The sequence below is a fragment of the Brienomyrus brachyistius genome, chromosome 2, assembly GCF_023856365.1.
Source record: "Brienomyrus brachyistius isolate T26 chromosome 2, BBRACH_0.4, whole genome shotgun sequence".
In the NCBI taxonomy this organism is placed as follows: domain Eukaryota; kingdom Metazoa; phylum Chordata; class Actinopteri; order Osteoglossiformes; family Mormyridae; genus Brienomyrus; species Brienomyrus brachyistius.
The window spans coordinates 48,792,307-48,804,397 of NC_064534.1; the positions used below are offsets into that span (position 1 = coordinate 48,792,307).

General features: G+C 42.6%; 2 protein-coding genes across 8 annotated transcripts in view; one reads left to right on the plus strand and one right to left on the minus strand.

Annotated features, from left to right (window-relative positions):
• The first annotated feature begins 727 nt into the window (after positions 1-727).
• On the plus strand, positions 728-4,458 carry selenom (selenoprotein M). The gene is made up of 5 exons (XM_048980873.1): positions 728-1,005; positions 1,866-1,901; positions 2,233-2,267; positions 3,599-3,677; positions 3,954-4,458. Exons 1-5 carry the CDS (start codon positions 910-912, stop codon positions 4,191-4,193), a joined length of 486 nt encoding a protein of 161 aa, XP_048836830.1. The 5' UTR covers positions 728-909; the 3' UTR covers positions 4,194-4,458.
• A 132-nt stretch (positions 4,459-4,590) lies between these two features.
• The window catches only part of smtnb (smoothelin b), a 74,047-nt gene continuing 66,546 nt past the window's right edge, over positions 4,591-12,091 (minus strand). For 3 of the 7 annotated variants that reach the window (XM_048980604.1, XM_048980565.1, XM_048980615.1), the window contains 6 exons: positions 11,927-11,989; positions 11,718-11,778; positions 11,482-11,628; positions 11,225-11,342; positions 10,708-10,859; positions 4,591-8,327 (listed from right to left, as the gene is read on the minus strand). In XM_048980604.1, the coding sequence (XP_048836561.1) occupies positions 8,183-8,327; positions 10,708-10,859; positions 11,225-11,342; positions 11,482-11,628; positions 11,718-11,778; positions 11,927-11,989 (686 nt within the window). In that variant the 3' untranslated portion in view covers positions 4,591-8,182. The remainder of the gene's footprint in view (positions 8,328-10,707; positions 10,860-11,224; positions 11,343-11,481; positions 11,629-11,717; positions 11,779-11,926; positions 11,990-12,091) is intronic. The other 4 variants (XR_007383046.1, XR_007383045.1, XM_048980574.1 and 1 more) reach the window with 4 other exon arrangements.

A 12,091-nucleotide genomic window follows, 5' to 3' on the forward strand; every position in this document is an offset into this window, starting at 1 on the left:
CCTGGGTTGGGTGTTGGACCTTTCGTGTGGAGTTTGTGTGGATTTCCACCAGGGGCTCCCACAGTCCAAAAGTATGCACAGTGGGTTAATTAGTGACTCTAAGTTAATTGACCACATGAGTGTGTGCCCTGCAGTGTGTTGGTGACTACCCAGGGTTGGTTACTGCCTGTGCCCATTGTTCCAGGGATAAGCTCCGGTGACCCCAGTTGGGACTGAGTGGTCATGGATGGATGGATGTTTAATATGTTTCTTGCTGTTTAAATTGTTTTTCTTCGGTAGTTTTATTTCAGTCATGTCCTTGAAAAGTAATAATAGCATATAATAATAATAATAATAATAATAATAATAATAATAGTAACAGTAATAATAACATAAAATATTTTACATATATTTCAGTAACTTGTGAAGGGAAGTTAGACGTCTTCCTAATGTTGATAAAGATATAATATATAATATATAAAATCCGGCAGTATCTCCACTGGGGAAAAATCGCCCCCAGTGTGAAAGTGTGTTACTGCATGGATGTTCTCGCTTGTTTCCCTTCCTCGTAAGGTAATGCAGCAGAAAATGCTGATCGGGCTTATTTGCTATCGAACAATATTATCTTTTTATAACATTTAAATTGAAAACATGGCTATAACAATATGTTTGTGGACAGCTTTGTAGTCAGTCTTATTCGTTTTTATAATAAAATAAAAAACCCTGCTGACGTTTCACTTTTACCCCCTCCTCGTCATAATCGGAGGAGGAGGGGGGTGTTTGACGTGGCAGCGATTCCGGACGTAACACACGCCTGCACATCATTGCACATAATTTTGCTAAGAAGTATTTTTGCACCGTATCTTTAGCATCTGCGTGAGTGACGGTGTAGAAGTGTTGCATCGCGGATATCTTCTGCGTTTTTAGAAAATGCGGCTGCTTGTTTTAGCCGGCCTTCTGCACTGTTTGTCTGCCTACGAGGTAGATCACAAGAAGCTGGAAGGTCTGGCAAAAGCGAAGGTGGAGGTAAGATCTGTACCCTCGAAATCTGTCTTATCCGTAGGCTTCATGTTTACTTAAACAATTCTTATCGAATTATGATAGATATCCTGATCGGAAAGCTTGTGTTGTATTGATATTGTTCTCATTACTACGAAAGACTCCCTTTACTGAAACTATAGATAGAAGTATTCCTTAGTTTCCAGAACTGGGCACAGGCACCCCTGGTTTCTGTTGCGGCGTTACTCAGAAAGATACCCAGTAAATCAAACCACCATCTCCTCCCCGAATATAGTGCCTTGAAAGCATTTCGTTTTGTAGAAGTCCTCGCGAATAACAGTGTATCAGGGAAAACAGGATACAATAAAACAAGCGTGGTTATTCGTAGGCTGTGTGTTTTGCACAAAAACGTGAAATGCTTCCCCAGTCCGAATTCCATTATTCACTAAAAAGGATATTCTTGAATACACCACAATTCGTTTCGGCTATTTGAATTGCATGGTAATCGGAATTAAATTCTCATATATGCATTTGGCAGTTCATTCAAAGAGCAGAGATCAGTATTGGTATGGGATTGCGTGCCTGCCCCTTTATTCCCAGTTGATCCTGATGGACATCTGTAACAGAGTAAGGAAACGTGAAATTTGAGTCCAAGTAACATAGCAGAAGTAATGCGCACCTATTCTTCATTTGAGTGAGTCCACAGTTGTTAGTTTCATTCAAGAATGTACAGCTATTAAGGGGCAATGAAATCCCGCCAGAGACAACACATTCCGTTTTTTTTTTTTTTTTTTTTTAAAAAAAAGACATTTCAAGTACTGGGTCCCACATTTGGTGGCAGTGAGAAAGGTGAACGCTTGCTACAAATGTTCATATTTTCTCTTCAGACCTGTGGAGGGTGACAGCTCAACCGGCTGAGGGAGGTAATCTATACATCTACTCACCGTGTTTTAGTGTTCCTTAGAACTACAAATACATAGAATATAATAGATTATTGCATGCTTTTTTATATGTAATGAGAAATTTGAGCTTAAGAGTTGCCATTGTCACCTGTTTGACATCTTACCTGCATAAAGTGTTTTTATATGTAAACCTTTCATTGTTCTCTATCCATCCATCCCTCCTTGGCATCCATTTATCCTGAAAAGGGTTTTGTTCATGTTTGGTCTTAATCTACTAAATTGAATGGACTTTGTAGTGTAAAATGCAGTCATAATTTTGAGTTTTATTTTATTCTGATTTCTCCTCCTGTAGGTCAAAGCCTTTGTGACTCAGGACATCCCTCTTTAGTATCCTTCCTGTCAGGACAGCAGTACCCGTTCACTCCTAAGAGCTTAATAAAAGTCTCTACAAATGTATAACACTTAATCCTGGTCAGATTCTGTAGATCTGTGGAGTAATTATTCTTTGATGGACTGGAATCTGGCTGTTTTGCTATATAACAATCAAAGTTACTTGAAGTGTGGTTATTTAAAATGTAGAGATTAGTGGAATCTCCCTTCCATATGCCATATTAACTGGGTTATGGCAACATCTCACTGCCCTACTAACATGTAAGAGCTGGGCTGTCCTGGGTGCCTTATCCAATAGAAACTCTCATTCTGATTGCAATCTGGGCTGTGACTTGCAGAGTTTTGAGGGATGTAGTTTTTATAGTCTTCATTATGGTGCTTGATGCAAAAATGATTCAGGAAATTTTCAGCTGTATAAATAGTGCATAATTTGAACAAAATGAATTAAAATAATTGCTTTGTGTAACCAAAAACCTTTAACAGATAATATATTCAATTATTTAACATACAGACAATAGATGTGTTTTTACAGAGTGGAAAAGATCTATTTCATTAATAAAATAAACTTGTAATTTTTCAGTAAAAGGGGAAGTTCTATAACCTAAAAGCAATCTAATGCTTACATCATGCAGGATAAAATGTTAAATGCTGCAGTAAATAAGTGCTGCAGGTGTATCAAATTCAAAGACCCCACTTGTGCAGTTTGTGGATTAATTAAGCAAATAACTTCCCTGCATGGGGAAGTTCGTATAGAAAAATGGGAAGCGGAGCTGATAATCTGATAGGTACAACTGCAGCAAAAAGGTGTGAAAGATGAGATTTCAGTGACTTTAAAGGACGGACTATGTTATATAAATGGAGAGCTGCGAGAAAGACAGGAGGAGGAAATATATGCTGCAGGAAAGTGACAGGCGTTTTTTCAGGAGCAGCTCGTCTGACCAAATAAGAAGATAATGGCTTGCAGTGCCATAATTTTTTTTTAGATAGTTTTCTGATGTGACTATGATATTATCTCCAAGAACACAAGGTAGAACTAATTTCTGGTCTATTACATTTAAACAATATGTCACAAATGCTCAATGTTCTGAATGTTCATGATCCACTACTAAAATATCAGGACAGTACCTGCATTTCCTGCAATTATAGCCCTGTAACCCATCTATTTTACAGCAGTTTTAAATGCTGGATGATTGTGAGCTTGAATAGGAAAGTCGAAATGTAACTTATGTTATGTCAGATGTGAATGCAAAGTTAGTTTCTGTGGTGGTATTATTGTAAAGTTTTACCACGGTTTTATTATGGTTATTCCCTTGATTTTTTTGATCCAGCCACAACTTGGTGATGAAGCACATTCCAGGGGCTGATCCTGAGCTTGTTCTTCTCAGCCATTACTATGAAGAACTGGATGTAAGAATTTCACATTCTCTGATGTTCTGGTACCAAAACCTGAAGACCAGGTCACATTCCCATGTCATCTTAGATTCAGGATCCAGTTTCCTTGCTTCAGCTGAAGATCAAATGGTGGTCTCATCTTGTTAAAATAAGGAATTATCTTTCAGAAGATGTATGCGTTTAGAATCCTAAAACGAGCATGTGCTGTACAACAGTACATTTCCTACAACTTGAAAAGGGTTACAGATGGTTGCATCATGTTGACGTCTCTCTCACATTTCCCACCTAAAGCGGATCCCTCTGTCAGATATGACTCGCTCTGAAATCAACGGGTTGTTGGGGTCGCTGGGATTCTACAAGAAGGCCCAGCCGGATGACCCTGTTCCTGAGGAGTTCCAGTTCTCCCCAGCGAAGGACAGCCCCTGGCGAGACAAGCGGGAATCTCATGCTCAGTCCTCCCACACCACGGCTCCGGATTCAAAGATCCCCCCTGAGATTTCAGCTCCTGAATCTGGCCATTCAGACTTGTAGCCCAAATCCTAGGGGTCTGTGAGACTCCTGAACCTTCTCACACACCTATGTTGAAACTTAAATCTTTTCAGTGCACGCAAAAGGATGTTGCTTGTTGCTCATGTGATTCTGTCGCCCTCTGCCTTCCAGAGAACAGAATGATGCCCTGGGCCGCAAATCAACACGATTGGCCAGGAGCTGATGATGCGTGTTTTGGTGGGCAGAAACCAGACTCATCTGAGTGAGACAAGCAGAGGTGTGTCTCAATAAAATCACCAAAACTCCACATTGTGTCCTCGAGTTTAGTACATTAGCTAAAGCTCTGACACTCGTCCTGCACTCATCTTCAAGGTGGTATTTCGACTTGGTCACAGTAATAAAAATGGTAAAGAAAAATAACCAATGATCAGCATTTACCTCCCTTTTTACATGGTTTAATAGTTAATTCACATTAACGTGTGAGGTACAGACTGGATACCACAATGTGCTTTGGCCGGTAGCTGGAGGGTCTGTTGGCTTATGGGAGTCCTCGGGTTGCATGGCTGCAGAGGACAAACTTGAGCAGGGCCACCCTGCTGCTGCTTTGCTTTGTCTGTCAGCCGCAGTGGAGGAACATCAGAAAGCTCCAGTCGAAAAACACTAACCCCTCTACAGCCCTGCTCATAATTCAGGCCAATTGCTAATCGGAAATATGAAGTGAACCAATTTTAGAAGGCATTTCTTTTTTAGCCAAGCAAAGATATCATCATCCATCTCTCTGGCAGAACAGAAGCCCATGTTACAAAGCTTAATATAGTGGTGCAAGGTGCCCCAAACAGGATGGTGAAAAGCAAAAAAAAAAAAAAAGCTTCTTGTTCCCTGAGAGCCTCTTTTTAGTTCACATAGGGAGCAGTCTGCTGAATTGGAAATAACAGAACTGTTATTAATGTTGTACTTAAGCTAAATCCAGTCTCTTGTGAGCTAAAGGCTGTAGAGAGAAACATTTTCTCATCCTTCAAAAAAAAACCTAATAAACCATACATAATTTAAGACATAAAATACTCATAGAATAGTGCCAGCTAGTAATTAATACAAGATTAAATTTAACATAGCAAGACAAAATATACAGGATACAACCAAACATGGCCAGGAGAGGGCGATAGAGACAGGTAGCTGCATGTCTATAGAATCATACAAGAGATTACGTGTGGGTGTGCAGCTGGTCATAGGTGATGTTGGCTGATGAAGGTGGTCAGGACAGGGACCCTCTCTCTATCGACCCAGACTAGGCTTGGGGGGGCGGGGGGGGCTAAGAAGCTATTATAGTGGATGGGGATGCATGTGACACCCACATCCTATAAGGCAGGACTGCCTCTACCCAAACTGCTGCTTTTTAAAACAAAACCTTCCAGAATCTTCCATGACTCATATTTTCAACTTACTTTTTCCTCAAACACAGTTACTGCTTACTGGTATTTCTCTGAAATACAGCAGGGTCCTTCCTGGTCCCTCTGATAGATGTTCTGGAATTTACAAACACAGTGAAACGTTTGTCCTTCAAATATTTTGTATGGACACAATGTTAACAGAGAAACGCAGCCTAAAAACGTAGATATCTACCCTGTGTTCTCCGTTAAGAACAGGTCTAGTCAGACAAAATCATACACTAAACTATGGTCAGGGTTAAAAGCTCTGCAAAAGGCAACAAATTTGTAGTAGTGCCAAAACGACTATATAAGAACCAGTCAATAAATTCTCTCCATACCAGGGCTTATAAATTTAAATCTATTTAAATAGAAATAATAAAATTATATCATCTTGCAAAAGAAAACAATTCAAGTAAATGTGTGTGGTAAAAAGCATGCTGGTTTTATAATGTATATAAAAGAAAGAGTACCAAATCGAACATTTAAGCTATATAAAACTCAGATTTCATGATCATCAGCATTATGACTAACGTCAAATCTAAGATGATCTTAAAAACTAATTTTTTATATAAAACACTTGGTTTCAGCAAATAACGAGAATATAAAACTTTTATAACTTATAGATTTTAGTTTAGTCATGTTGATGGTCAGTTGTGTAACTTATGCATTCAATAATGCAAAATTCCTAAAGCTTACAACTTGCTCAGATAAATACAGGGTGTGAAACTTGTGTTGCCAAGTCTGCTGTGGTTGCATGCTGTGCTTTTTGTCATGTCATTCGACAGGTGTGTGAACTCCCGCTTTTACCCTCCTCTCTGGAAGTGAGAACAGGACACACCAAATAGGTTGGAAACCAGCTCAGACAAGTGAAATGGCCCAGTGCCCCCCGTGCCATGGTTAATTACACTACACAGAGGTGCAGTTTCTCAGTATTTATAAGTCGTCTTCCATGCTCGGTCAGATTTGCAGATCCTGCAGCAGGTAGCAAAAAGGGGGACAGAGGACAGTCAGCCAGGATCAGGCTGCGGGTGCAGAGGGGTAACAGGGTCGTCTGCAGAGGAACTTTCACTGTTTCCTTGCCATAGAAAGTGGAGGGCGAGGCGAGAAGTCAGAGATCAGAGTAGGCCCGCTGGGTCATCTCAATTCTGCGCAGATGGTTGACCAGCGACTGCACGTAGGTGAAGACACACTTGGAATCTGGTTTCTTTCCCATGATCATCATATCCTCCACCTCCAGCAGGGGCATACAGTTAGCAAAGGCCCTGGGCAGTGGGGGAGGAAAGGAAGAATCAGTGTAAAGATATAAAACAACAGTACAAATGCTTTCTCTCAATATAACGCATGTCAAACACGCTTATCTACCTACCTCTCATACACACTGCCCGAATATTTCAGCTCACATACACCACAGGAGCAGTTTTCAAACATTCTATTCAATAAAACAATCAATGTTCGAAAGAAGCCATTAGCCACTAGCTGTGTACATACATTGCCAATATTGTAGAGCTTTATAAAAATCTGTGACCTAAGTTAACTTGTCTGAAGTGTGATCTATATAAGTGACCACTAGATGTCAGCCTGCAGTTTTAATCCGCCTTAAAATATTATAGAAGGCAAGGAAATAGCATAAAAAAGAAAAGTACTGGGGAACATTTGTGATTATAACATTTATTCAAGAAAATGCAGCAAGGAAACAATTTTTCCTCTGAATGCAAAATGTAACATTTTGACTTTGAAGTTTTTTACGTGAGTTGGTCGCATTTGGGATAATTAATCTGTTTAATCTCCTTGGGACTTCGTTATCTGCTGTTCCAGCTGTTCACCCAGAAGACAAACACAAGAAGCCTTGATAACATTTTAAAGTAAACACAAAGGGGACAATTCAGATCAATATAAGTTAACAGCACATCCTGTTTCAACAGGAAACTAGGGAGCAGAACTTTTTCTTGCCCTGTAAGGCTGAATGGCTGAGAACAGAAGTCCTTCAAAGGCATCGCTTGCTGTCTGGCTATGTTTGGGGCGGCTGAGTCCGGCACAATGTCTGCGTCATGCAGATCAGTGTGCCCCACTGACACTGGCACTGTGCCCACAGACCACTGATTGCAGTTGTGTGGCTTCACAGCGGAATTCCTGTCCTGAAAGCTACTGATTTCACATTTTTATTCTTTTGTCCATTTCTACAGCTAGGTATTTTAACAGAAAATATTCCAGTTAAATTTCCAGCTTCAGCAGCCTGGCTTTTTCTAGCCCTATGTCCTCCCTAATTCCTCTTAGCACACCGAGATCCAGAACATTTCCTTCCTGTCATCGGCTCTGACGTCAAGATGATTTGCACACTGACACATTTAAAGCTTAAGTATGTCTCTTAGCTGAAAGCTAACTTTATACACTGTCAGAGCTCTGCTGCTTTGCCATCTGAACAACTCATTATTTTGGCTGTTATTGTAGCATTTTTTATATATACACCAAAAAAGTGAATCCCCTGATGATACCACTCACTCTCATGCACGTCATCCCAGACTTCCAGCCCCAATGTGCCCCTCCCCCCTCCTTCTCTCACCATTTGGCGTAATTTTGGGCAGGGCTTGGGGTGGGGGCAGCACTCTAGGAGTTTTTGGTTTTGACCAGGCCTTTCTGTACCAGGCCCTTGTAGAACTCCTGGAGGTACGTGTACACGCACTTCCAGTCTGGCTCACGCATCCGCACCATGTCCTCCACGTCCAGCAGCTGGGGGCAGTCCACCAGCTTCCTGCTCTCAGCCACGAGTGGGTGGGGGTTGGGTGAAATAGAGAGAAAGAGACAAAGGGGCGGAAGAAGGTGGAAAGTAGACAGATAGCAGATCAGGAGAAGGGAAGGAGACAATAAGGAGGCAAATAGTACAGGAAAAGTATAAATAGTAATGGAAGAAGGTAAAGGAAAGAAGGGATATGAACAAGACAGAGGGAGTGAGACGGTCACAGCAGTGAGCAGCCAAATGAAAAAACAAATGTAACAAAAGTAAAGAGAGAGAGAGAGAGAGAGAGAGAGACACAAAAAACAGAAACATTACATTCTCTGTGCTTAGACCCATCCATGAGCCAACATGCTTCATGAACAAGCCGGTATTAAGTGGACACACACAGGCACAACAAAATGTCAAATGGAACACAAACTGCGTCCATTTCAGATTTTTTTGTCCTCTTTTCAGGGTGCACTGCGACATGAGACTTAGACAACACACCTCTGCTTTGTTTTGCACTGCACAAAACAAAAAAGACAGAACAAAGGTTCACCAGACTATCATACAATAAGACGATACACAGGAGTGGGGGGGGCTGTGTAAACGTGGTCTTTGTGCAGGACACACTGAGTGTAGGGTGTTGGGAGTGCCCAAGAGGTTCACGGTGAGTTACAATGTGTGAGAAAAAGAAGAGAAAGCAAAAGAGATCCTACTCCTAAACATCAAATGTCTACACAACGTTTTTCTGCTAACAGCTAATAGACCAATGCTTAAATACTGCAGGCAAGATCTACACTTGTTGAATTCAAGTAACATTTTTAAATCCCCAGTTAAATCCCAGGTTATTGTATGCCCAGAATATTCCTGAGTGTCTGTGGGATGAATTGCTATCACTGCAGATTTTCCTTTGAGAACCGTATCCCAAAGAGGGTTCCGTTATCTGAAGCTTTCCTTAAATGGATCCCAGCAGCCAGGTCCAGTCTCAGGTAAATGTATGAGGATATGAAGATATGGAGCAGAGTGTGCATGCAAGCGAGAGGTGGGGACATCCAGGTGTCATCATCATCATCAAAGCTGAAGAGCAGGTACACAGATCAGCTGCAGGTGCGTCAAAGGTCACGGTCAGAGCTTCCAGGAAGAGACAAACAAGAAAGGCTGGAGGGGACAGAAAATATGGAGGGAGGAAGGATGGGCTGTAATGAGCCTCACTTCAGCGACCTTTAAGAGGCCATGGGGTCACGTTGGTGGAGCAGTCCTTTAGAACGCGGCTGCTAACGTTTTAGCACAGGCTGGGAGTCCAAGGGGAGGGGGGAGGTCATCCGAGATAAACAAAGGGAAAGCCTGGGCAGAAGGAGCAGGGCAATGAGGCATGTAGGCAGTGCAACAGGACACATAAGCCACCCTGACAGAGTTGAAAGGATGAGGTTGCTTTGGTCCACAGAGGATAATGTACTTCACTTCTAATGTGTCTAAGGTTGTTGATCATTTTAGTAAGGACTGCTAGGTTGGGGGGTCCAGCAGATAGAATAAAGTGCTTTTTACAGCCACGATGTTTAGCGCTGGCTTTTCAGGATACTTGACCTTACCTACTCAAGCTGCTATACTGTACGGTTAAAATCCCTCCAGCATGACAGTACTCTGAATATCCCAGGGATCTAAATTCAGTTACTGGACATTTGGCACTAGAGAGAGGGCAATTAAATGTCACCAGAAGGTTGGTCGATTCAGACAGAATGGAGGAATGTATGTGAATGCAGGACTGAGAGTCAGTGCTAGACTCTCTTCTTCCTTCACTAGGCTGCTTACCAAACTGTAAAGCAGAATAGGCCTGCATTCTGACCTTTGCCTTTCCTCAGAGAAATGTCTTCTGTGTAAATATGAAGTTTACAAAGACTGGCGCATGTGATGGGTAGGGCCGGGAAAGGCTCGCCTTGGCTGCTTGTGACGTTTGAATCTGGATCTTCGGGTGATAAGAAACAGGTCTGACATGCTAAATGTGAACTGTATGAAAATTATGTTCCTCAAATCCTCTGTGAAAAAAACATATGGCAGGATAACTGAGCTCTCACATGCCTCTCATATATAAATAATGACAAACCAGCACCAACCACACTGCACACTGCTGCCGATTGTCTTTAGAAGGTCAAGGACTAGGAATTAGACTGTGGTGAAACGCAGGGAGGCACGGTGGTGCAGCCGTTATCCCTGTTGCCTTACACCCCCGGTATATGTGTGGAGGTCTTGTTCCCTTTTTCTCTGTTGGCCAGCTGGCATCTCTGAATTGCCCATAGTGAGGAATGGACTTTCCGTTTACCGGTGCATGAGTGAATGGAATAATTTATAAATGAAAGAACTATTGACCATATAAATGAGAGAGTGAATGACTGTAGACCTTGGTGTCTGTACTCACTCTGCGGTGCTGAAGGCCACCTCAAAGTTATGCCTGCGATTGCTGGGGCTGAGGGCGGAGTAGTCAAAGGCTTCGGGAAAGAAGTTATGCACCAGGGCACAAAAGGCCATTCCATCACTCCAACTGGAGGAGAAGTTCTGAATATCTACATTCTACAGGGAGACAAAGAGGAGGAAAATGAATGAGAAGAAACTGAACACAGGGAGGGAGAGGGAGACAACCAGTCGACAGAGAGGATAATGGACTGACAAAATGGCACAGCTTCTAGAGATATGTATACTAAAGAGCATTCTTTGGAAGAAGCAGAAGCAACTGCGCACATAAAATAAAATGTGAGCATGCTGGTTAAAATGTATGCTGGACAGAGCATAAGATTCAGTGCTACGTCTGTGACATCAGAGAAGCACCGGATTGACCTCAGGTTAAACGCGCCCAGCATCTCCCGCACTCAACACCTCACAACAGCTAAGCAGCTGCTCCCAGCTCAGTGTCGTAGATCAGGCTCCATCCTGCTCACCTCATAGGAGCGGGTCTTTGCCCGGCACCAGTCCAGCAGCATCTGCTTGATGGAGTTGGCGTTGGGGACCCCGAAGCTGGTGGAGCGCTGCACCCGAGCTACTGCCGTGTTAGCTGGCCTGTGTGTGGAAAGATCTATAAGACCACAAGCAAACCAGCATCCATGGACATGCGTAGAGTTAACAAAGACATGATCTTTATCTCGAATAACAGCACATCAGAGAGAGGCATAGAGTCTGACTCCCTTCAGACTCATACCCTCCACTCTCCTTCTCCAGCTTTTCGATCATGGCACGGCGTGACTGCGCAGCCGAGGTCTTAGGCAGTGTCTGTGCCCTCATCAGCTCCTTATGACGCTCCGCCTGCCTGCGCTCCTGTGCAGATGTGTCCTCGCGGTCGAACACGCTGAGTGACAGGGGAGGCAGCATGAGCCTGCTGTAGACAGTGTGTGTTTCGCTTACAGGGCACAAAATGAAGCTCGTTTGGGTTCTCACCTGCCCACTTTCATGGAGCTCGAGGAAGCATAGCTGTAGGACTTAGTCTGGACTGTTCCCTCTGTGACAAAGGAATCAGATGAAAATTAATCAAATGATTATTGCCAATATCCATTTACTCATTACAATACAAGACATTATTCAGTAACATTTCACATCTTCACTGGTACATAATTTGTGTCTGACTTCTCTGTGAGGGGGATACCCACTATCTGATTTCTGCACGTAGCTAGCTTCCATGACGGTGCTGCGGGACGACTGGCGACCATCATCTAAAGAGAGAAAGAAAGAGGAAGACCATTTGTGACATGGACTCATGAGTTCCCACAGGCTGTACGGAAGCAGCTCCTCGTGAATGAGGTGATGTTACACCC